The sequence below is a fragment of the Thunnus maccoyii genome, chromosome 11 (assembly GCF_910596095.1).
Source record: "Thunnus maccoyii chromosome 11, fThuMac1.1, whole genome shotgun sequence".
NCBI classification, from domain to species: Eukaryota; Metazoa; Chordata; class Actinopteri; order Scombriformes; family Scombridae; genus Thunnus; species Thunnus maccoyii.
In genome coordinates, this window is record NC_056543.1 from 11,199,455 (window position 1) to 11,224,805 (window position 25,351).

Genomic DNA, 25,351 nt, shown 5'->3' on the forward strand with positions numbered 1-25,351 from the left:
CATAAATCACAAAGTGTTTATTTATAGGTTTGTAGGTTCAGCTACTCTCATTTTTATTTCCACTAGCGCTCATTATCCTCAGAAAGTCCATAAATAAATTACACCTCATATAGAATATCACTGCCAGAGTTTTCACTGGGAGAAAGAAAAAAAAGTCTAAAATCTGTCCACTGGCATCCAATTAGTTTTAGGACAGAATTTTAAGATCACTTTTCTATAAATCGTGGACATCTAATCATAGACTTGCGCCTAACAATATCACTGATATGCTGCCAAGATATGATCCAGGTAGAGCTCTCAATTTTACAGATTGCCTACCATTGTAACAAAAATGCTGACGAATGGAGAAGTTTCTTTTTGGATCTGAGGACAGCACACCAAATGCATTTATTTTAAACTACATGCTGTGTCTGCCTTTTATCTTTCTTTTAGCCTAGTTCATAGTAATACCACTCAATGGCCATGTTATTATAATTAAAAAATTCTAATCTACAGTGCAAACCATTTACAGTGATCACGTCTGTCACGTCAAATTGATCACTGTAAACAAATGATTATTATAATCAAATTCTTTTCTTTATTTCTCATGCAGATTGCCATCTAATTGGCATTTGTATATTTATTACATGAATATAAATTACTGAAACAAACAGCTTTGCTATTTACTGAATTTTATTGACTGTTTCAAAATACAGTACAGCTGTTTCAAATGCTTGTTGTTTCACTGCTGCATCTTGTTTTCTTGTTTTTGTCAATTTGTCATAAGCTGCGAGGAGACTACGTTTTTCATTGCGATAAAATGACTTTCTTTTTCCCGTCATGATTTCAATGTGCACACAGCATCAGCCTCAGGTAGCCAGCTGGAAGCAGACAGGTTACCACGAGGTAATAATGGTGCCACAGCCGCTAAGCACATATCATATGTGTATCATGGGAGTAAAGTAAAGAAATTAGAATTACCATAGTTTTAATTTTTTTTCCATATATTGTCATGTATGAAAAGACTCAAAATGAAAACTGTAAGCGGACTACTTGATTACTATAACTGAATTATTTAAACAGCATTTGTATAGGAATGATTCTGTCCCAAGCTTCTTGATCCATATCAGCAGTTGATCACTGTAATGTGGTTCTCATTGTAATTTAAATGAAAAAAATACTTAATCACAAAATTATTACAACATGCAAATGGCTTAGTTTTTTTTAATTCCTCTTTTTTTGAAAAATGTTTCTTTAAAGACCTTAAACAGACCTACTTATTGTACTGTAAAGGTGATAGCATGTTTCTTCAGAAAAATAAGAAAATCAGAAGAGACAAATTGAGACAAAACCTTCGGAGGGTTTTTTTAGCACCAAAAAACACAGTTACAAATTGTGTGATACAGTAATTATAGTTTCTCAACAATCAACTTTCCAACTCTTTAGCAAGTCTACATTTGATGCCAAGGTTTTGTTGCATTATGCTGTCTGACGCTATAATTTGAGCTATCTTAAATTTAGATGTATTGTGTTTTGGTAAACATACATTTAATGAGTCAATTTTGTGATCTGTGCCTTCAACAAATGTTTGTACTTTGAAAAGCTGATGTGATTATTTAATTTACAGTATGTATGTTACATCTAGGTTAGATTTGGGTTTGCACTTTGTCACCATTTCAGACCCACTGTCTGATAATTCAAATTCAAACTCAAGTGATTAATCAGCAGTCCCTGGTTGTGACTTCTAACCGTAATCTTTATTTTCCAACTGGAGTGGACTTCCTTGACTTCATTATAGTATGAAATGAGAGTGTAGGAGCTAAAAAAAACTTGTTTATACAATTGGAAAACATATCCACCTCTTTTTTGTGGTTTATCTACATAGCTGTGGATTCAAAACATGCATTGTCCATCTTGCAAAACCCATAAAAACTAAGATATAAATCTTTCATTTATTTAGTCTGCTGCTATTATCTGTGTTTCTTATATCCTTAGAAGTCCTCACAGATGAGAATATGAGTAAATGACCTCTATCTCACAACCTGTGATGCTGATCTGTTTTATCAAATTGAAACTGAGCTACCCTTTATCACTGATGAGCTTCTTCAGGGCAAAATAGGGAAGCAGATGACAGGCCTGGAGGTCTTGGCTGCTATGGGATCATGTTGATAACTGACTGAAACTACTGCATAGACCTCTAGTAATTTAATTCGGTGAAGAAAATGTTCCTATTCATTAGTGCTTGTTTTCCCTGCATGGCAGAGTTCCCTTGGTGAGATTTTGGTGTAGCAGCTCTTATAAAAAGCCATCATTGCTGCTCATTGATCCAATTTCAGACTACACATAGTTCTTGCTGAGGTGATATGAATTTGTAGATGCACTGAGGTGAAGTAATGTAGTGCTTCATTTGGAGAGTGAGAGAGTCTCTGATGTTATCTACACATTAAAATGAAGCCACTTGCAACTTATAAATTGCTGAGGACTACAGTTTAAAAAATGTCTTATTCTTGCTATCGTTTTCCTCGCACATTTTAGCCTGATGTTTTGGACCAACTGGAATGAGCAGAGGCCCAGCATCATGAGATCCACCTTAGCGGGCAAGACCATGAGGATTATCATCAGCTCTGACATCCTGACACCCAATGGACTGACCATTGATCACAAAGCAGAGAAGCTCTACTTTTCAGATGGAAGCCTTGGCAAAATTGAGAGATGTGATTATGATGGTTCCAGCAGATATGTGAGTATGAAAATTGTGGTCCTATTTTTTTTTTTTTTTTTTTTTCAAAAATGAACACCCAGCAGCACCAAATTGCTTTTAAATACAAAAAAAATACAATGGGTCTTTTGTAGAAACATCTCTCCCTACAATTGTAAAACATATTTTATTTTTATTTTTAATAATCTTATTATAACTGCAATTACTGGGCAGCATTTTAATTAAAGCTGCACATTTTTGTATTGTACCCTTTGAAATTCCTGCAAATTGAAAAATGTTTTTATGAAAGAGACCCAGTGACTCATGAGTTAGGATGTATTTTCCACGTGCTTCTCAGTGATGTGGATGTTTTATCACAAAACACCTGAGAAGCAAGGTGCATATTCAGGGAACACATCTCAAATTTATCTGCCCTTTTTAAACATTTTTTCTGTCTCCCATTTACTCCCCGATACCTGTTGGTGTTCCTAGAACTCAATACAAGTGATAAGATACCTCATGACGCTCTTTCTGATATTTCATCTTTTAGAGTGTAGATGTTTGCTTAATCATAAAAGGCATTCCTTGCTAAAGTAAAGAAGCTCAGTGAGGCGAGTTATCATTTTGTGAATGAAAAGTTGCATGCATATTGTAATGTAAAACTGGCTATATCTTCTGTATCCCTGGTGTGTGAAGGATTACAGTGTGAGATACAATTTTTTGCTAGGGATTTCAGTTTTTGCTTGACACGACCTCTGCAGCTCAGCACCTTGGCCCATCTCAATTAGCTACCCATATATTTGCTGAGCCGGGTCACCAGGCTCAAAAAGTCTTCAACTTCGGATCCCCACCTGCCCTTTCTGCAGCCTTGTCCTGCTAATGAAGGCTTTGCAATGAGAGCACTCTGGGTGCAGATTCTCCATTCCAATTAAAATGTGTAAATTAAACAGAGATAGCTGATTGTCAACCTCAGCACTTAAACAAACTGCAGTGGTGGAAATCTTAAGACAACTCCTTCCACTGTATACAAGGACTGGCTGTTGTGGATATGGAAGATTAAGTCTCCTTGTCACTTAAGTGTGTTCTGAGTCTGATTGTTTAATTTTATTTTATTTTATTTATAGATTACTATTCTTTATAGAATAAAATGCATTATAGAGCACCAATTGTGTGTTGAAACATGAATGTAGACTAGTATGGCAATGGAGTGTCCCGGTAATCCTCTTCACTGCAGCAGTGCCATTATATGCTTACAGTGTGGTTGGCGACAGAGGAGAACAAGAGCCGTGCCATTTTGAGAGTAGAGACCCATGCCATTAATGAAGGCAGTGCTTCACAAAGGGCAGTGGAGTGCATGATAAGGCAAGATGTCAGCATGTGTAGTGGAGAAAAGATGTCCCTTTTTACCATGAAGAGAGGAAATATAAATTGAGTGTCATTTGAGTTCAATGTCAACAATGTGCTCTCAATGTGTTTATGTTACCACTGAAGTAATCAGGTAGGAGTCTGTTGACAATGGCGTTTGAAGTAAGATATTTGAATACTGCTGAATAGTAACAGAGTGGAATACTTGAAGTTAGAATGATAAGATCGCATGAAATATGTTCACATTTATCCAAAACACAATTTCAGCACACAAGTAATATGTTTCTGGCTGTAAACCTAATGTCTCCCAAATCTAATTTCCTATCAGTATGTTACATCCCATCTGGCGTTCTATCTTTCCCTCTCTTTCTCTCTCTGTCTCTGACTCTCACTCATCTGATGGCCAGTTGTTGCATCCACACGCTGGGCTCCTTTAATCAACACCTGTCCTATTAATCCCAGTATGGCACAGGGCTAATGTGATGCTGCTTACAAACCTGTTCCACTAATGGCTGAGACTACAGATCTGCTGGAGGCCCTGATCCCCCCCCACAAGCCCAGAGAGTCCCACAAGGAGGGATCTGATGGATTCCTGCCTCCCTGCCAATGACACTGTCATTTACTCCCCCAACATCTGGGTTAAGCAGTCATGTGGGCAGCAGGGGTGATGTGTTGATTAATGAGTCGAAACATTATTCTCCAGATTTATTCCTAGGGTTGCACTCAAAATTCTGGTGATGCTTTCTCCAGCCAGATCTTGAACAGACATGTGTGATGGGTTTGTGGGTGGAAGTGCAAATATTGACAGCACCAAATGTATGAATTCCTCTTGTGTTGTGGCTGTATCATCTATGCATAAATAATCACTCACAAATGCTGCATACCAGAGTAGCATTTGACATATAAGCCTAAGATCTGAAAAGCGTGATGTAAAGCAGTCCTAATGTCTCCGCTCTACAATTTTTAGGTCATTGTCAAATCAGGCCCCGGGAACTTCTATGGGCTCGCCATCTATGCAGATTTCATCTACTGGTCAGACTGGGCCCGCAGGTCTGTGCTGCGATCAAACAAGCACACAGGCGGTGACACCAAGGTATTACGAGCAGACATACCTCATCAACCAATGGGAATTATAGCTGTGGCCAAGGACACAAACAACTGTGAGTATTTAAACACCTGGAGATACTTAATTTAATGAGCAGTGTTGTGTCTGCAAATATTTGTGTATGATGTGTATGCAGGTGCCTGGGTGTTCATGCATGCTTATGGGCAGGGGTTTGTACATGTGCATATTTATTATGTTTGTGAGGTTTAGGAAAATAGACCAAAATAGATGTGTTCATGCACTTTCTACTATAGCTAAACGAGAATTATTTGTGTCACTTATACAGTTTGTATGCACTTGTCTGTTTTCTTTTTTTTTTTTTTTTTGTGAGGACTGGATACACTTTCATCCCTCTCTGGCTTAATGTTTTTTCAGTGGTATAACACTTGACTATATAACAAAGCCAGACTGATTTTTGATATTTTAGGCCAATATCAATATTTGTGAATACAAAGTAATTATAATAATAAAAATCTTTTGTTTTTCCAAAAACATAGCCTAAAAAAAGCAGCTTGGCAAGGATTCATTGGTGACAAAGATATGTATTAGGCATGATATTTAGGATATTTATATACAGTTGAACAAAAAGCTTTATAATCAAAGATGACAGTGAAGGCTTTTAAAAAAAAGTACATTTTATGCAGTAAATGTTATAAAAGCTTAATAGAATTGTTTAAAATAGTAATAGGAATGCCCAAATACAACAAAAACATATTATACTATAAAAGTCAAATATTCTACACAGATGTATCTGTTATTAGTCAATATTGGCTGATAATATCGGTCCACTAATATATTGGCCAGGCTATACTAACAAATAGCAAAAGATTAAAAGAGCTTCTCATTTTGATGTCCAAAAACAACAGGAATGATAAATGAAGAAGGTCTTATTTAGAAAGGCTAGACACTTAAGTTTTAGAGGTAATTAATAAAAAAGTAGCCTATGGTGTTGAGGGAGTCTCTAAAGTGCTGTATGAAGTTTAATTTCCAAGTAGGGCAAAGGGAAGTGGGCTTAAGCGTGTCCCAAAGGTTGGACTCTGATGCTGAGACGTACACAGTTCCTTGTTTATCTTGTCATGGGAAATAATCACCAGTGTTGAGAAGGTTACTTTAGAAATCTAATATGTTACAGATTACTAGTTAAGAATTTCTTGCTAGATTAGATTTTGAGCCGGGCTAAAAGCTGTTAATGTCACTTCATTAAGTAGTAATATCTTTTTAGGTGAGAAAGTAACCATATAGATTTCCAATATGTGGTCAGTTTATCCAAATAACGCCTGTTTGGAAATTTGCTGCAACGTTTTCAGAGATGTGAGGAGCCGCTGGCCAGATGAGACAGGCAATCAATCATATGATGCAGTCACATGGGATGCAGTCACACGACTGTCTTGCTTGAGTATACTTCAGTGTGAACAGTCTGCTGGTAATGCCATACTTAATCGTTCATTTAGTAGGCAGTGTTCAGTACATACTGATTAAGTATGTAGTAGGCACTATGTAGTAGGTACTATGTTAGTATGCGATCCCGAACACAGCCCCTGTCTGGATGTAGAGACAGCTCCTTGTAAGCCATCCTACCCTTGATGGTGTTGCACTCAAATTTTCACAGTAACAAGATGCAAAGCAACAGAATGATTGTTATACTCTACATGTACGCTTTTTACCGAAAGTAGTATATTTAGATGTAACCCCTTTGTAATCACCGACATATTGGTTTGTAATTGTTCATTTTATTATTGTTTATTATTGTTGTTTACTACTGCAATTGTTTTTAATTAATTTACTTATGAAATGCCGTTACATGTAACTAGTTACTCCCCAACAGTGACAATAACATCCCATGACCTGCATGGGCACAGCTGCAAGTCTACTGTGTAATGTGCATTGGCCATTGGTGGATTTCATAATCACTTTGTCCTTTTCAGTCATTATATTGTTAACCTCTTATTGCATTGTTTTAGTCAAGAATATCCTGACTGTAAATATATATTATTATATATTCATCTTTCATGAATAAAATACCGTATGACTGGAGGGTAAGTAATAATGGAGGGTCTCCAATGGACATGCTTGTCTCTGAACACTTGCACTTGGTTCTGTGTCTCTTCTTGCTAAGCTTCTTTTCTACAGTTTTTTTTCTCAGACTAGACTACCACCTACATTTTCTTTCACTGGTTATGCTTGCTGTTTGGTCATGCGCTTTAGTGCATTTCATGATTCCCACAGAGCTACAAACAGCCTTTTCATATAGCACCCCAGGCAGGGAAAGACAAAAAATATGCAGCATTGTACACCTGCTACCTGTCAGTGAGGATAGCTGCCTGTAGTCAGTATTAGTACGGTATGTTTCGTACAGAAATGCCCTCTTACTCATGTGTTGGCCACTTAAGATCCTTTAAATTTAAACAAAATGTATTTTGTCCTTACATCAACCCCATTCTTAATAAAGCTTAAAATCTATTCTAGAAATTAGTTATTGGACAATTGCTCTATATCTTTTTGGTTTAGTGGTCTATTTCTTATTCCTGCTAGTAACTGGAATAACCACAGCATGACACATCAAGATTTCTCCATCTCTAATTTAATGGGATTTTACAGGACAAAATCCATATCAGCTATCGCAGCCATTAACTGGAAAGGTCAGGTTTGGTGTCAAGCCCTCAAGTTCAAGAAGCAAGATCTTCTCTTCAGATTTGCCAGTCTTTTAGGGAAAAATCCATCCTATGAGAAGAAGATAATGCAAATTTTGTTCCAGCTCTGTCACTGAATTTTTAAAATTTATTTGGAATATAACTCATTAATAACATAATAGATGAGGAAGGCTGAGCCTAAGTTTGTAAAGCATAATCTACAATGCTTCCTCACCAGATAACTGCATTAATGCACTGAACATCTGAGACTGATGGCAACTAAAACAGGAAGTGTGTCCCAGGAGATTTGACTGCTTCTGACCGCTTAATCAGTTGTGTTTGATTTTTATTGAAGGTGAGCTGTCCCCATGCCGACACATGAATGGAGGCTGCGGTGACCTTTGTCTCCTGACCCCGTATGGAAAGGTCAATTGCACTTGTCGTGGAGAACGTGTGCTGTTGGATGACAACAGATGCGTGTGTAAGTCATGAGGAGCTTCAGATTTAATTATACAGGGGCCACCTCTGCTAACCCTTAGAACAGTCTCAGTACAAAATATTGATTCTAATGGCACGCTTTATGGATTTGTTATTTTGAACTTGGTCATTGTCTACATTTATATGCATAGTGTAACCTGGCTACTGTCCACACTCAGGTTAAGATCTTGTTTGTGCTGTTTACATGGACCTTTGATATTTTTGAATTGATTCCTTTTTACATCACCACACACAAACAAGAAAGCATGACTAGCTGCTGTCTCTTCCTCTTTGACTAATCAGTAAGTTTGTACTGACTCCAGCGATCATAGTCAATACTGCTGAGGAAAATAAATCTATAATGTTGTGTGACTTTACGTCTATGCAGACAGCAGAACACAAAGTTCAAAGGAGTAGGATGTTTGTCACAGTTACCTGCCTAAAGTCACAAGAAACAAGCATTGCAACGGTGTCTGGCTTCCTAATTTGACAAATTGCTGTTTGAATTTGAAACACAATGTGAGGATAAACCATAACGTGGGAGAGACTGTTCAAACGGGGGAAGTTTGGCCACAGCAGACATGAAAAATGATTCAGAAGAGTTGGATGATGGCCTGGATATCATAGAGGAATACAGGCTTCCTACCACATCCCATTTCCATTCAAAACTAGAGCAGGAAGAAGGTTTGTATTTTTAAATCATGAAGCTGCAAGCAGAACAGAGAGGGATATTGTCAGAGTATGTTTTAATTTACTGTATGCTTGATGACGGAAATCACTACAAGTACAATTTTGAGATTTATTTTTAAATAACTATACTAGACCAAATGTGAACTAGCTACCAATTGCAGATAAGAATATACCAGATTTCCCTCAAGTTGAAGTATAAGCATAATGGGGTCATTGAATGCAGTTATGACATTTACAAATGTTGACCCAGAACTGGGTTGTTGAAGAAAATGCTCTAAAAATGGAGTTCACTATGCATTGAAATGTAGCCTCTGATTTTACCTGTATGTTTGACATTAGTTCAATATACACAGTTAAGTTTTGAGATTTTGATAGTCATTGTTCATGACCCTCCCCTTCTTCTGCAGCAGAAAATTCCTCCTGCAACATCCACAGTGAATTTGAGTGTGGGAATGGAGAGTGCATTAACTACCAGCTAACCTGTGATGGAATCGCCCACTGCAAAGACAAATCAGATGAAAAGATGCAATACTGTGGTAAGAAACACATATATTCATACATACAGTATATAGCATATTCAGATAAGAATATTTCAGAAAAATAGATGTTGGTTTGGTTTAGAATTCTTATAAGATTAATTGCTAAAAGCACCTGTTGATTGTTTTCCATCAAGGTCATGTCTGGACCAAGGGGTTTTTGGTCATATTTAACATATTTATGCATGCCTTTGTGTTCAGACAACAGGAGCTGCCGGAAGGGTTTCAGGCCCTGCTACAACCAACGTTGTGTGGCCAACAGTCGTTTCTGTGACGGGACTGATGACTGTGGGGATAACTCTGATGAAGCCTTCTGTAGCAGTGAGTCACGACCGTTTGATCTTCTCTTCAATCCGTCCTGCCTCTGAGGGCAGGATCCAGCCACACTAATGCTTATATTAATACAGCACGCGAGGCCACATGCTGTGCTAAGCTTTCACTCTCTAATGAGCCCCAAGATCATAAAGAGTTCACAAATTCAAAGATGCTCCTAACACCCCACCCTAAAAGGCTGCTTTTGAGAGTCTGGACAATGCTCTATGTCCCCAGTATGTCCAGACTGAGTAAGTTTTGACCTTGTTGGTGAAATAAGGAAAAAAAAAGTACAGCTGTGTGTATTTCTGTGCTGTAATTAGCAACAGTGGGAAAATGTGGAAGTGTATAGACTCTTAATACTCTACCAAGCTGATTGAGTCCACAAGAAGACAGTGCTGTTCTCTTAATTAATGTGAACCTTGCAAGTCATCACTCTGGGATCTCAGAAGGACTTTATCTCACTGTGATATGTCATTTCCTGTGTTGCATTTTCTTTTTAATGGGGCACCAACAATAAGTTATTCTTTTTACCATTAGAACATTTAGTTACAGGATTATGTAAGTTGTATCTTGGTAATAACATGCAGGGGTGAAATGACAAGAATCGATGTGCAGTATTTGGTAAATAAACAACAAAACAAATATTAAGTGTGATTTGCTCTTGCACAACACTAAGAGGGTCATGATATTCAAGCAATTTTTTAGTACAGGCAGTCCACAGACTCTTCATAAACCTTTTCAGTTAGGCAGTTTGCAACCAAGAGCTAATTTTCACCACCTCCAGAAAGAGCTTGTAAGTATTGTTGTGAGCTGTACCTGTAACTGTCTCTGAGTGCTGTTTCTGTTCTGTTATCTTTTTGAAATGCTAATTCTCTCTCCCAGATGTCACATGTGGCTCATCAGAATCATCGTGCAAGGATGGGAGCTGTATACCCAGCTCAGCCTGGTGTAACCAGGTCATTGACTGCGCCGATGCCTCGGATGAAAAAAACTGCAGTAAGTCCTTTGGCTTGTGTTTTGCATTGCAGTTAAAAAGAAAATGTAAACACTCAGCTCTATCTATAGCACATCAGTTGGATCCAGTAACTTGAATCTGTACTCGTCACTCGCATGAGATTGAATGCTGCCCCCCTCACCATCACTGCCACTGTGACAGACAATTATTGTGGTGCTGTGTTTTGTATTCAGACCACAACGACTGCTCTCACTTTTACAAGCTGGGGGTGAAAGAAAAAGATTTCATCAGCTGCAACTCCACCTCACTGTGCATCCACCCCTCATGGATCTGCGATGGTGCAAACGACTGCGGAGACTACGCCGATGAGACCAACTGCCAGGGTGAGCAACCAACACAAAGATACACATTTTGAATGTGCATTCAGAGACAGATGTAAGGATGCCAGCTTCAGTCAGAAAACACTTAAGACTGATCTCATTTTCAGAGATGATTGTGACAGTGGGATAAGAGATTCAGAGAGCGCTTAGGAAAAGATACTGACCTCAATCATCACGAGTTCCCAGAGGACTGACTTGGTTTTGTTGTTTGTCCCAGTTTCCCATGGGCAGAAGTGCGAGGAGGGCCACTTTGCTTGTCCAAGTGGGAACTGCATCTCCAGTGTATGGCTCTGCGACGGCCAAAAAGACTGTGAAGACGGAGCAGATGAATTCCAGTGTGGTAAGACAACAAAACTTACCTCTTATGGTAGAGCTTCTACACAATAAACTAAAAAGGTGTTTTGTTCTTTAACATGAAGAAATAAATGACATATTTGGGGGCTTTACACAACACTGTCTGTGGATGGAAGGATATTTATTTTCCATTAACAAGAAGCTATTTGTTGTAATGTGTTTGTCATTTAAATAGATACAGGCCTGCAACAAATATTACATACAGCACACAGTATAAGAAGGAAACAAAAAGACAGGAGATGATTGTTTATCATGCCATAAGGCAATTTCTAGTCACTTTGTTTTGCTCCCCCTTATTGTGTGTTTGAGACTTCTGAAGTGGATGATGCTGCTTTTTTGAAAGTCAAGTTCCGACCCTGAATTCAAAGTGAGGCTGTTGAGGAGATTATTTTTTACCCTTCTCTCTGAATTATAATATACAGCACTGTAGTGTAGTAGTGCAGTGTAACAATTAATTAATGAGCCATCAGCCACTGAGATGGTTATATTGAAGATGGGAATGTGGGTTCAGTGGAATGCAGTGTCATCTGAAAGGATTACACATTACAATGCCATTCCTCTTCTTCCCTCACCAGAGGCAGCAAGAGCAATGTTGCTTATGCTTTGATCCATGATAATATATGCAGAACTCACCATGACAAAGTCAAGATCTCCCCAATTAAACAGGAGAACCGTAATTAAGTCATAGTATGGATTAATATAATTTGCCCTCAAAACCAACAGCTTGCACACATACCCATTCACATATCATTGGTTTTGGCATCAGAGCAAAACGGACTGGGTGCTTTAAAGTACATGGTCAGAGTAGTTGTTAAGCTTCATCACCATCACACACATGCACAATGTAATTAGATCTGATGGAACAGTCTACACACACACAGTGTCAAAACACTCGCTACCTGTATTGTATTATGAGTTGTCAGCTCAGTGCACTGTCTCATACTGTATGGTCAAGCCAATTAAAGTGTAAGAGGTCATGAAACAGTCAGACGTTAGTGCTGTCATCTGTGTGCAGACCTGGAGGAGTATTGCACTGCATTCTCTGTGAGGTAAGAGAGATGTAACTATTGGAATTTGCAATTATAAACACCAAGTACATCCTATTCCTCACACATACACACGTGCACACAAACAAATTCTGTTGCTTCCCCTTCCATTGTTTTTCATTTTTATTAGTCACGCATGTGTTATGGCTCTAGGGATGGGAATGACAGTCAGTCTGTCCACCGATTTGGTCCAGACTGCAATACACAACAATTATTGAGTAGGATAATCTACATTTATTAACATAAAAAACCTTGTAATAACCAGGGCACTACCCACCTTTATTTTTCAACTGTGCCAGAAGGAGACACAGAAAACATTTTTTTTATCAATCTCACGTCTGAAGTAGTGTGTAATAATACAGGGATCTAAATCTCTGCTTTAAAATGAAGCTTTAAATTGTAGCCACCCTAACCCTAACCCTAACCCCCCCCAACCCTAACCCTAATGACACACTGATAAATGCATATTTATTTAACTAAGTTGGTTAACAAGTGAATAAATGAGATATCAATGCAAACAGATAAATGAATAATCAACTAGAGTGTGATAGGTTCCAAATGATGAATAAGAAGTTATGAATGCGTGATAGTGAAATGTTTGAATAATAACGTAGCTACCGGAAAATTATAATTGAAGCTAAAGTAATTTGACTAACCAACTTCTCGAAGAATTTAAGTAAAACTTTATTTATTTATTTATATAACACCTTTTTCAATACAGGTTACAAAGTGATTTACAGTGGCATTAGGACACAAAGAAAATAGGACACAAAAACCATGAAAGACACATTCAAGAACACATACAGACATCTCACATCTCAACACAGCAAGTATACAGTCATCACCCAGAGCACACACTTGAATTTATGAAATATTATGAGAAAGCCATTCTAAAAAAGTAGGTTTTTAGGTGCACTGGAGAGTTCAGTTAAAACAACACCAACTCTTTAATCATAGAAGCAGATGAAGATTAAGAGCTTTACGCCTTGAAGTCTCCTGACTGACTACACTGACTTTCTTACTAAATAACTTGACAAATTACCGAAATTAAACTATACTTCAAGTTACTAAGTGCAGAAGAATTTCAACATAAAGTTTGTTTCACTGGAGTTACAGTACTTCACGTAGCTTAAAAGAAAGGAAAGTTAACTTAGGAAATCACATGATACTATAATAAAAGAAAGTATGGAGAGAGTTAAGATGGCGGAGGCCCTTAGGGACATGATGTGCGACTGAATGGAGATACAAAGAAGAAGAAAAATGAGGGCAGAGGCCGACACACTATTTTATCCTAGCCTCTGGCAGCAACCAGAAAATCCTTTGTCTGATAGAAAACACGTGACCTGCATAGTTCAATACATTACTCAAACATTCAGAGACAACACAAATCCATAATGTAATCAGCTATCCCAATACTTGAGTTGAACAACTTGATTAGGTTACACAATAAAATTAAAAATGCAGTCTTTGCTGACTATATAGTCTCATACAAAAATGTTAAACAGCAATCAGTTCAGTCTAATGAAAATAGACTATAGTTATTTAACAAATCTTCTTTTGATGTTCTATTTTATAACTACTAATGTTGATTCTTTTCAAACTTTTGAATGTCTAGTACCTAGTATATATGAAGGTTAGAAAATAAAATAACTGCAGTTTGTTACACACATACATAGTGTCGTTCCAAATTATCTGTACTGGATATCACCCATCAATATTATCCTTCATACACACATCCAGTTCCTACAAGTCATATAGAGTTTAACAGCAATTTAGTGAATAACATAAACACATAACATATCCCTAATAAACACTGAATCAAACTTTGGCTTTAGAAACACAGAAAACTCAAGCAAAGCCTTCCTTTAATTTATGACTGGTGTCTGGCAAACGTTCTTATCTGAAGTCACACCAGAGTGTAAAACCTAAGGGGGAGGATAAATGTGTTGGTATTTGTGTGTGTGTGTGTGTGTGTGTGTGTGTGTGTGTGTGTGTGTAAGCATGGAGTTAGAGGGGAGAGAAAGAGAATTTGGGATAGATAGAAACTTAGTGATAGAATTGTCCCAACTCATCAAAATAAGCTGATGAGGTTAAATTGTGGTAAAACAGTCTCTCTTTTTTCCAAGGAAGAGTCTTTAAATTCAGTGTTTTTCGGAGACTTGAGGAGTTAATGAAAGAATGTAACTGCTTTTTAAATAAATAATTCCCACTTCCTGATACAGTTGGGAAGTCTCTGGAGGTTGAATGGGAGAGGGATTGTTCTGTGAAGAGTCACTGACACTTTAACGTTCAGAAAGGACTCTCAGTTTACCTTTAAGGGAATTTCCAAACCAAAGTTGAATATACATCCATATTCTTGAGGTTGAAGGTTATTGTTAATTAAGCCTAGACATTCTGTTGGCTTTCACAGACATTAGCTGAAGGAAAGGAAGGGCACTGGATCTCCTACAATTAGATGGATTGAGATGAAGTTCTTTATGAACATTTGTGGTCCACATAGCATGAGTCCTACTGTCTTTAATAACTGACTTTTCATAGTGCCACTATGAGGTTGACATTTTTGTTTTATAGTAAAATGTCAGCTATTATTGGATGGATTTGCCATGACATTTGGTACACATATCCATGGTGCCCAAAGGATGAAGCGTAATGTACTTGGTGATCCCCTGACTTTTCATGTGGTGCCACCAGCATGTTACCATTTTCACTTATCCAGTGACATATCTCTACATCTATTACATTGATTGGCACAAAATTATTAAATTATATGGACATTCATAGTTGCCAGACGATGATCCCCTGACTTTTTATCGTCAACAGAAGGTTGACATTTGTGATTTTGTGAAAATATGTTTTGACAAGTATGGGATGGATTGCCATGAAATTGTAATGACTTTGGTCAAATCTCGACTTTTCTTCTACTGTCATCATCATTTGCTAATTAGCAAATGTTTGCATGCTAACATGCTGGACTAAATTATCAAGGTAAATGTTGTGACTGTACTTCCAGTAAAAAAACATTATCATTTTATCAAATGTCCGTGGCATGTTTGTACTTAAACCTAAGCAAACCTTTACATTACCTTATAAAATGTATTTATTTTTCCAACAGTGATTTACAACAGTTTTTGAAGACACAGACAAATGATGTCATCCTGCTGATAGGGGTGTCAGCCCAGAGATGTTTTTATGTGTCGTACTGGAGGGCTTTTACAAGTGACGTGTTTTGTCATTTCATTTGGGGGAGTTGTTGTAAACAATACAGTTCATGCTTAAACATCATCATGTTAGCAGTGTCAGTGTGAGCATCTTAGCATGCTGACGCTATAGCATTTAGCTCAAAACAGTTCTGTGCCTAAGTACAGCCTCAAAGAGCCACTAGCATGGCTGTAAACTTCAGTCTTGTTTATGTATGATTCATTTTGCCTTCAAACCAGCCATACCCCAGCAGTTTTGGACTGCTGACATCAGAGGCTAATTCTAAGAAGCGGAATAACACAAATAAAATGTGACCACAGAACTTACATGTCTTTGAGAGTGTTTGACTTAGATATTGCAAATCTTTTACTTGTCTGGGTTGCTCTTCCTGTATAATTAACCAGCACCTTTGTTCACTTTTCAGTTCTAACAGATAGAGAAAGGCAGTTCAGTTCAATCCAGTTTTTATATTTAATGGTCTTCGGGTTATCAGATAAATTTTGTAAATTGGCCATGAATGTTGTTAGAGAGATGCATAACACATGAACAGCATTTCCATTCCTTCATCTAAGAATGCCATTTGTGCCTGTGTGAAATGATAACACCCCATGCTTCAAATGTGCTTATATCAGAACTGATATGAATTATGCGACAATTCTTTGAGAAGTTCTGAATAGCTTTCTTAGGACAAATAGACAGTATTCCCATTCCTCCAAGTTAATTATCATATAAAAAGCTCCAGCCACTGATAATCTGACGGCAAATGCAAAATGGTTTGAGGAAAATGTCATTACATTTCAGAAATTTCAAATTCCACATCTGATTAGATGAAATAGTCATTTGTCACTTCACAATGCATAATGTGCCTTTCTACTGCTTGAAACACTATTGAAAATGAGACATGAAAGACTTCCTTTGATACATTTAATGTGCTGTAGACCTGCTATTTTGTAATACCTGTGAAGCAGCTGTTCGCATTTGAAGTGCAAATTTAATATCACGCACAGAAAGTCTGAATAATCATGGTTTCCAGATTTAGCCACTTAATATTTATCTCATCCTTATCTTACATCATCCTATCAGTACACATAAAGCTGGTGTGATGAACAAAGTCTGACAGGAAGGAAAGCAATGCAGCATGAGAGACAGACCCCCTCCATCCCTTCCACCCACCCCCAGTAGGATCCATAATTCCTTGTGCTGTGGTCTGACCTAGAGCACATATCCCCCCGTCTTTCTCTCAACATCTCATCAAAGCTATGTCAGACTTTGCCAGTCCAGGCATCTGAGAGAAAAAGACCACAGAACGGCTCCCCAGGGAGAGCGGGGTGGCTCAGTGACACAAACTCTGCACAGTTTATGAATATATCCACATTTTACACAATGATCAACGGAATGCATCACAGTTCACATCTAACTGTTCCCATCACTACCGGCACACTAGTTTCTTGTCAGATATAATAAGAGTAAATTTATCTCAATAATCAGTACCTACAAGCTTTGATATTACATTATTTAAAAAATGTAATCCAAACATTATTTAAAATTGTTTTGTGCTCAGTTGATTTTTTTTCTTGCACAGTAACCATGAAAGAAAAGAAAGAAATACTACGCACAGTCCTTTGTGTGGCAGCTATACTCATGTGTGCTGCTAAGCCGAAAAGCTACAAAGGAAAACAAGCAAGCCAAGGGGCAAATAGGAGGCAGCCCACTTGTTGTGTTTTGATTAAAGGCACTAAGCCCCTTCTATAGGGTATGCCGCTTTGTTGTTGTTTCCTCCTCACTTTGTATGATTTATGGCACTGAAATTTCTTTCCCATTGCCCATTGCAGACTCATCATGCTTATGGAACCAGTTTGCCTGCTCGAAGAATAAGTGCATTGCCAAACAATGGTTGTGTGATGGGGAGAACGACTGCGAGGATGGCCTTGACGAGAGCGTGCAGATCTGTGGTTAGTGCCCTTTCAGATGTCATGAGGAGTCTTGCTGTGGGTATAAAAGGTCACATCTGCTACATAACGTGTGACAGCTCCATGTCTTCCTCTTAACAGAGCTGGAAATGGATGGACAGAAATTAAACAATCTTAATAAGCCAACAAATGAGACCGCAGGCATTTCTGATGATTCGAGTGGGCACTGAGGCAAATAGATTTTTCATCAGGCCCCAGAGGCACAGCTATTTAAATGGACAAAAGAGATGTGTGTGTAATGAATTCCACAATAAAATAAGAGAAATCCAACTGCAATAAAAAGACAAGAATTGCTGTGAACATTGGTTGTATAATTGGATTGTAATGGAGTGTCAAGGAAATATTAACAAAATGGCCCAGAGGTTTCCGAGGCCCAATTCCAGTCAAAAGCAACTTATGTATTGTAGCTGTGCATGCCTAATTAGGCTACTGCATTCACCTTTTATTTCTCAATGCAGCCATTTTTTCTGCAGTGGTTGCTTTTGCCTCAGACAGATAAAGAAGAGTATTGCTGACGTACAGAATTCAAGTAAATAATTGTTACACACAATAGCTTGTTTATTGCTACAAGGGGAACTGCTGCATGATTAAAATCCATTGGGGTCATAAAGGGGTATCAGTTTAACACCATAACCAAAACCTTAATTCTTTGAGTTCTAATGTGAAGTGAAGTGCTTTGGTTTTTGTAAATTACTGGTAACAGGGTACCATCCTAGCAAAACAAAATACACCTGCGTCAGTTCAGTGCCCTTTATACTTATTCTTCTCTGTGGAGCATTTGACCCATTATATTTTTGGCTTTTGAAAGTAGAGCATGTGGTCCTGTGTTGCTTTCAGGCTCAGTGACATGCGCTCCAGGGCTGTTCAGCTGCCCAGGGTCGTACGCCTGTGTTCCGAAACGCTGGCTCTGTGATGGTGAAAGGGACTGCCCCGATGGGAGTGATGAACTGTCTGCAGCTGGCTGTGGTAAATTCTGCCTTCTAGTTCAGCACATTGAATTGCTTGCTGCAATTATAAAAACAACTGAATGTAATCCCAGAATTAAGAGATCATTGTTTGTTTACACATTGTTGTCCATGTACAATTTTATAATACACTGTGTAAAATAGTAGCTCATAGAACATGAAACCCACGTAACACCCACTATACTGTAAATTCCTGTGCAAAGTTCAGTTTGAACAAGAAAAATAGTATAAAGTGGAAAGCTGTTGTATTTGCACATTTGCACAATTCTCTTAATAACTGAAAAACAGTAGAAAAATGTGTAGAACTGTTGATGTTCTACACATATTGCATGCCATTGTTGAAAAAAAAAAGTATCCATTGATTTGCACTTGAACCCCACTTCTTCTCATGCATTAGCACCCAACAACACATGTGATGACAGCTCGTTTCACTGCCACAACAAAGCATGCATCTCCCAGAGATTCGTCTGCGACCATGATGACGATTGTGGTGATGGATCTGATGAGTCTGTGGAATGTGGCAAGTAGATTTTTTTTTGCTCTCTTGCTCTTAATATTCACAAATTGTATATGAATATGGCTTTATTTAAAGCTGCATTACTTTTGTCTCTTGTATTACCTATACTGTTTAAACTCTGCATATTCTCCCTTCAGAAAAGAGGTTCTACATGATAATCATATTAAAAGGACTAGAATATCAGAGCTGTTAACTAATTAATCTGTGAGATAAGACTCATTAAGATTTACAGTATGATAAATATATGACAGATTTAGGCAGATCAAACCTGAAGTGAATAAAAGTACAATTCAAAATGGAGGTGGAGCCCAGAATAAAGTCTAGTTAAAACATGAAGCCATAGTTGTGGTGGAGACCCCACATGAAGGGCCAAAAACATGACTTGTGCAGAGCGGAGATACGCTGTAGGAGATATAATGTTTTTATGCAGTTACTTTACTCCTTGGCCAGTTTGTGTATGCAAAATTCTGAGATAGAATAACACAATTTGGAATGATATTATGATTACCTACAGTATATAAATGATTTGCTTTTTTAACCAGAAATTGATTGATTGATTGATTGATTGATTAGATAAACTGTGCCTTCCACAGTAAAAATGTTTAAGCTTTTAAAGATGGAATTTGGTTAGGTCTTTTAGCAGCTGGTTTATTATTATTATTGTTATTATCTTTTTATGCATTTATGTTTTTTGGGACTGAGTAGTGATATTCTATTATTCAGGGTTTTCTAAATTTATATTTGACATTATTGAGACCATTACACCTCTGGATGGCTTGATTTGTTGATTAACAATGTTTCTTATATACACTAGGGGGGTGCTTCAGTGGAAATCTTGCCTTGTGCAGCTGTATTTTACACTATTTGCTCTGAATTCCGCTAAAGTTTCACCTTAAACTGAAGCTGTGTCACTGCTACCCCCAAGTGTAACTTGACGAAAAAGTGGCTATCTCTCTTTCTTCAGTCTATCGTTCATGTGGATCAGAGGAATTTCGCTGCAGGGATGGCCGCTGTCTTCTCAGCTCGCAGTGGGAGTGTGATGGCTATGCAGACTGTCCTGACCACTCTGACGAACTGCCTCTGAACCTCAAATGTCTGGCTGCAGGTAAGACTGCTGTTTGGCTCTCAGCTGGAATCTTTTCATCAGTGTCACCAGCAGCACCTTTCGCCCAGGAAACTGGCAGGGACATATGGCGGAATTAAAAGGTGCTACAACCAGGAGAGCTTTTCTGAAAGGAATTAAGCTGTTGACATCCTTTGTCAGGTCAAAAACATTCCCCAACTTTGTTGAGAAATTAAGGGCGTTGTGCCAGTGACAGTCGTCTCTTGCTCTTTTCAGGAAGCTTGTGCAATGGCTCCTTCTTCATGTGCTCCAATGGACGCTGTATTTCTGAGGGGAATCTCTGTGATGGGAAAGATGATTGTGGTGACCGGTCAGATGAGAGAAACTGTAATGTGAATGAATGCTTGAATCGTCGGGTTAGTAGGTGCACACAAGACTGCCAAGATCTTCCTGTGGGATACAAGGTAAGTGACCAGTGAACTAGTCATGGTTCAGTAGCTTGGAAGTGAATTCCTCTTCAGAATCACTTGCTGAATACAGTTAGTCCATAAATCTAATGCATCCAGCTGAAAGTTAAACCAAGCTGCAGTAGAAGTGCAAATGGAAAGATAGCAATGAGACTGTGTGATTTGCATTATATGTAATATTCAAGTTTAGAGATTTTAGTTTGTAGAGTCCACTGACCCACAATTCTAAGCACTAGCATCCTTTCTAATTCAGGAGCAGGTGAAATGTGGAGCTTATATTACTAATAGTGTGGACACAAATGATTAATGACTGACAATGAATCAAACCTTACTTTGCACATCATTAAACAGATAAAGATGGGTGGGAGTATGCACACATTTAGTCTTTGACTTTTTGAATAACCTTGAATACTGTAAAGGGAGTTTAATGATATGCCAACAACTGTCTGTGCGACCTGACTGTGCTGGGCGATTGTGCTGTGCCTGGCAATAGTAGCATGTGATGTTAGGGGTTGAATCCAGGTCAAGGCCACATCCGCTAGAGTGTTACGTTGGCCATCTCTGTTGTCATACTGCAGTAGTTTATGCCTTCATCCCTGGATTCTCCTCTATTACTGTTCCATAAGATGGTGTTCACTGCATCAGAAAAGTGGCTGAAAGCATAGCAAACTTCTCTCGCCTGCCATGACAGGGTCAGAGCTGGACAGAGAGCACTCAGTGCAGAACCTTAGCTCATCCGTTTATGGCCTGAACAGAGAGATCAGCAGAAGGGCCCTCAAGGTTATAACTGTTTAAGAAAGGGATTTGCTGAGCAGCTGATACAAGCACTATGAGTTATTTTTGGGGGGCGATGGTCACAGAAGTGTGATGGACTTTTGGTACAGTACGTCTGTATCATGGCTTTGATGTCATCATATAGGGTATATTAGTTGCTAGGTTTTTGAGGCATTTTCATTTCTGACCTTCATTACATTCATAAAACTTTGATTAAAAAGTAGACTGATCTTAAATCATTATCAAAGTGCAGCCTGTTATAGCATACTGCTTTTATAACATAGTATAAAGAAACTAACGAAAACAAACATTGTGTAAAGAAAGATCTCAGATGTTTCTTGTTTCCATGACTTTGCCAATCAGAACATGAAGCATGAGTAATTTGCTCTTGTCTTGCATTTCCTGTATGCATGATCAAATCTACCATTTTGTGTTTTTCATTGTGTTTTCCTGTCATCAGTGTAAATGCTGGCCTGGTTTCCACCTGAAGGATGATGGGAAGACATGTGTGGATGTTGACGAATGCTCCACTACCCTTCCATGTAGCCAACGCTGCATCAACACCTATGGCTCCTACAAGTGCCTTTGTGTGGATGGCTATGAAGCCTTGGAGCGCAACCCTAATACATGCAAGGCTCTATCAGGTCAGTCTGATTTTTGTTCTCTCCACTTGCAGATTTCAGAGTGCTACTGTAAGTCCCGCCGGCCCTCTAATACTGCATGTTCCTCATTTCAGCTGAAGAGCCTTTTCTCATTATGGCGGACCACCATGAGATCCGGAAACTGAGTGTGGATGGCTCAAATTACACCATCTTGAAGCAGGTAAGCGATATCTGTATCATTGTCATATAGTGTCTGTAGAGACATTCTCACAGGATAGAAGATAAGTGGTAGTTCCATTATTAGATTGATATACTGCTAAGAGGCAACAACAGATTCTCAATCAAATTACCATCTTGTCCTCTTTTTGTCTAATTTTGAATCTCCCCTGTCTCTTGTACCCAGCGTGTCAGCTATACATTGAGGGAGTATGGGTTTAAATGGCTTTGACTCTTAATGCAGAACAAGCAGGTTTCTCTAATCCCATACCCCGATAATGATTACACATTTTCTCATTTACAGTTAAGAAATCAGCTTACTGGAGAAAGTTCACCGTAACCTGGTTACCTAAGTGCATGTAAAAAGATAATACATGAAGGTCATAAAGTGGAAACATCAGTATGCCAATTAAGATGTGTAACAACATGGTGGTCAGAGCCAGTTTGAAAACCCTCAATCATTTTACTGTAAGCTGACAGTATAATGATGTACACCTGTGTGAAATTGTACCTTTGAGCAGAGCAGTAAAACTTGATGCAAGTCATACATTTTGAATGTACTGTAATAATAATTTTTATTATTATTATATTATTATAACACTACACAGCCTTTATTGCAGAATTGATGGACAGTTATGTCCATGAATGTCCAGAAAAGAATAAAGTAGACATTATGACAGTGAAAACAAAATGATGTGTTTCAGACTCTAGTGAAGATTCTGTGTGTTCTGGTCTTTTTTGTCTCTAAAGTTTGCTATTCTTGATCTGAGAAGCACCTCATTCAGCTGCACATTCATGAAATATGAGGAGAAAACTCCTTTTCACTGTAAATTATTAATTACGTCTGCATAGGTTAGTGTACTCCTCATCTTCAGTTATTTTAACAAGTGGGTTTTGTGGTTAAACTTTTAATGGCGCACAAACTTCTGTCAAGTATTGTTCTGTGTAAATGAGACGTCAACTGTTGATCATGATTTCCCAACTTTTACCGTGGAGGAAAAGAAAACTGGCCATTCTGATTGGCAAAAAGCAAAATCACCCCATCGAGGACCCCATGGAAAAACTATTTCAGTCGTTCCTAGGTCTCATCACAGCTGCTCCGGGCAATGCTTGAATCTGGCTGTTGATTATCACAAATGGTTGGCTGTGATTGACTGTAAATCAACCCACGGGTATCCAACAGTCCCCTCTTACGTTCATATTAACCTCTTGACTCGATGTACTCTACTGTCTGTATCGGAGTTCTCATCAGCCACAACTCACTTTAATCACTGCATGTAATGGAAACTAGAGAGGGAAATGTGCACATGGCTTTGCTAAGTGGTGGTGGATACTTCAGTGACCTCATATCACTTAACCACACCATTACATACGCTGTTCAGATTATATGTTCATGATATTATGTAAATTTCAAATGAGCCAATCATTATCTTTATATTGCCTCTGCTGTCAGCATAAATTTGTCCTCCCACCACAAATACAACTGACTCACAATACTCCAACACAGTGTGTTTTAGAGCTGCTCTGTTTATGTTCTCCTACCTAGTTTTAATTTTTCAGTAGAGCTGTAACATCAGGTTCTGCTTCTTATAAGGGTATGTGATGATGTTGGATAACTTTGTTTTTTTTTTACATTAATTAAGTTAGGCTTTCCATGAGCTGTTAGATAAAATAACAAAATAAATGAGTGAAATAGCAATACAGAATGTTTTTATAGACAACCGCAGCACAGTTGATAGACACAGTAGCAACTGCTGTTTTGGGAAATTAGTCCTATGCCAGAGTTCTATGTCTGTGAAGTACAGTAAGCTTTATTGGTCGATAAACTTGAACTTGTTGCAACCAATTGAAATCGTTGGCTGGTATTATAGAATGATCCCTTCTTCATAATCATGCTTGAAGCAAAAGCAAAGTTAAGTTCGTTGGCAAGCAAAACTTTGGTGACCGCATCCCCTGCCCTAAGATTTTACTGTCAAGCATAATGTCTTCTTGTTCATATAGAGAGAAAAGTAGTTGAATATGTGGAAATAAATGATTTATTGACATTGGTATTGATACAAGTACTTTCACTGTAATAAACTTTGTTTTTTAATTATTATTATTTTCACATTTATTGTTTCTTTATCTATTGTTACAAACTTATGATTGATTTTGTAGCTTGCTGGTTTCCATATAGTCAGCAGGGGAAATTAAGTGAAAATGTAGCTCTGGATCTGGAAGCTCCGGTAAGGGGCATGCAGGTTTCATCTTTATAGCTGATGTTTGGACTGGAGGAAGGCTCCCGCGGGACACTTTGGCGCCTGTCTGTGATGGTGTTGATGATCTGATGAAGATGTCTCATTTCACCTGTCAGATTTTCTGACACCTTTTTCTTTGCACTCATAGTGTGAGATAGGAGGGTGGGGGCACTTGTTTGGTGAGCAGCTCTGTCTGACTGACAGTGGGGTCTTGTGAGCATGACAGAGAAAGGAAGTACCTCATTCTGCTTTGATAGGACTCGATAGGACTCGACTTGTTCTTCACTGACTCTACAAATGCTCTGTATAGCTGAGAGCATTGCAACCTATAGGAAAACTTAAACCTAAATCAATATTGCTTGCAAATATCACAGGAGGTACTGTAGAAGTTAAGCTCATTTTTGGCAGATAAATAATGATTCTCATGCTTTTGGCATTTAATTGTACGTATTTCAAATAATCGATTAAACCTAGTCTGTTTCAGTGTTAACTGGTGTTCTATATAATAAACAATTAAAATACATGACAATTTGCTCCTGAAGTTCATTTAAATTTCCTCTATTCAATAGCTTTTTCATATTTATACAGACCTGTCCTTTCCTTTTGTGTAATTCACAGGGCCTCAACAACATCATCCACATAGACTTTGACTACAAGAAGGAATTTATCTATTGGGTCGACTCAACCAGGCCAAGTGGTCGAAAGATCAACAGAATGCGCCTCAATGGGAGTGATCTCAAGGTACATCAGGATTTAGTTGCTGTGATTGTGTACCGTATGGTGCCTTGTGCTACTTCACCCAAGAATCCCTG

At 38.2% G+C, this 25,351-nt stretch overlaps 1 protein-coding gene across 1 annotated transcript in view; it reads left to right on the forward strand.

Annotated features, from left to right (window-relative positions):
* lrp1bb (low density lipoprotein receptor-related protein 1Bb) overlaps positions 1-25,351 on the forward strand; it is a 281,139-nt gene that overhangs the window by 213,543 nt on the left and 42,245 nt on the right. The window contains exons 43-58 of the mRNA XM_042426612.1: positions 2,515-2,719; positions 5,010-5,202; positions 8,133-8,258; positions 9,352-9,480; positions 9,682-9,801; positions 10,678-10,791; positions 10,984-11,133; positions 11,348-11,470; positions 17,561-17,680; positions 18,536-18,664; positions 19,061-19,183; positions 20,145-20,285; positions 20,520-20,707; positions 21,945-22,128; positions 22,221-22,306; positions 25,158-25,280. Coding sequence (XP_042282546.1) covers positions 2,515-2,719; positions 5,010-5,202; positions 8,133-8,258; positions 9,352-9,480; positions 9,682-9,801; positions 10,678-10,791; positions 10,984-11,133; positions 11,348-11,470; positions 17,561-17,680; positions 18,536-18,664; positions 19,061-19,183; positions 20,145-20,285; positions 20,520-20,707; positions 21,945-22,128; positions 22,221-22,306; positions 25,158-25,280 — 2,254 coding nt within the window. The remainder of the gene's footprint in view (positions 1-2,514; positions 2,720-5,009; positions 5,203-8,132; positions 8,259-9,351; positions 9,481-9,681; positions 9,802-10,677; positions 10,792-10,983; positions 11,134-11,347; positions 11,471-17,560; positions 17,681-18,535; positions 18,665-19,060; positions 19,184-20,144; positions 20,286-20,519; positions 20,708-21,944; positions 22,129-22,220; positions 22,307-25,157; positions 25,281-25,351) is intronic.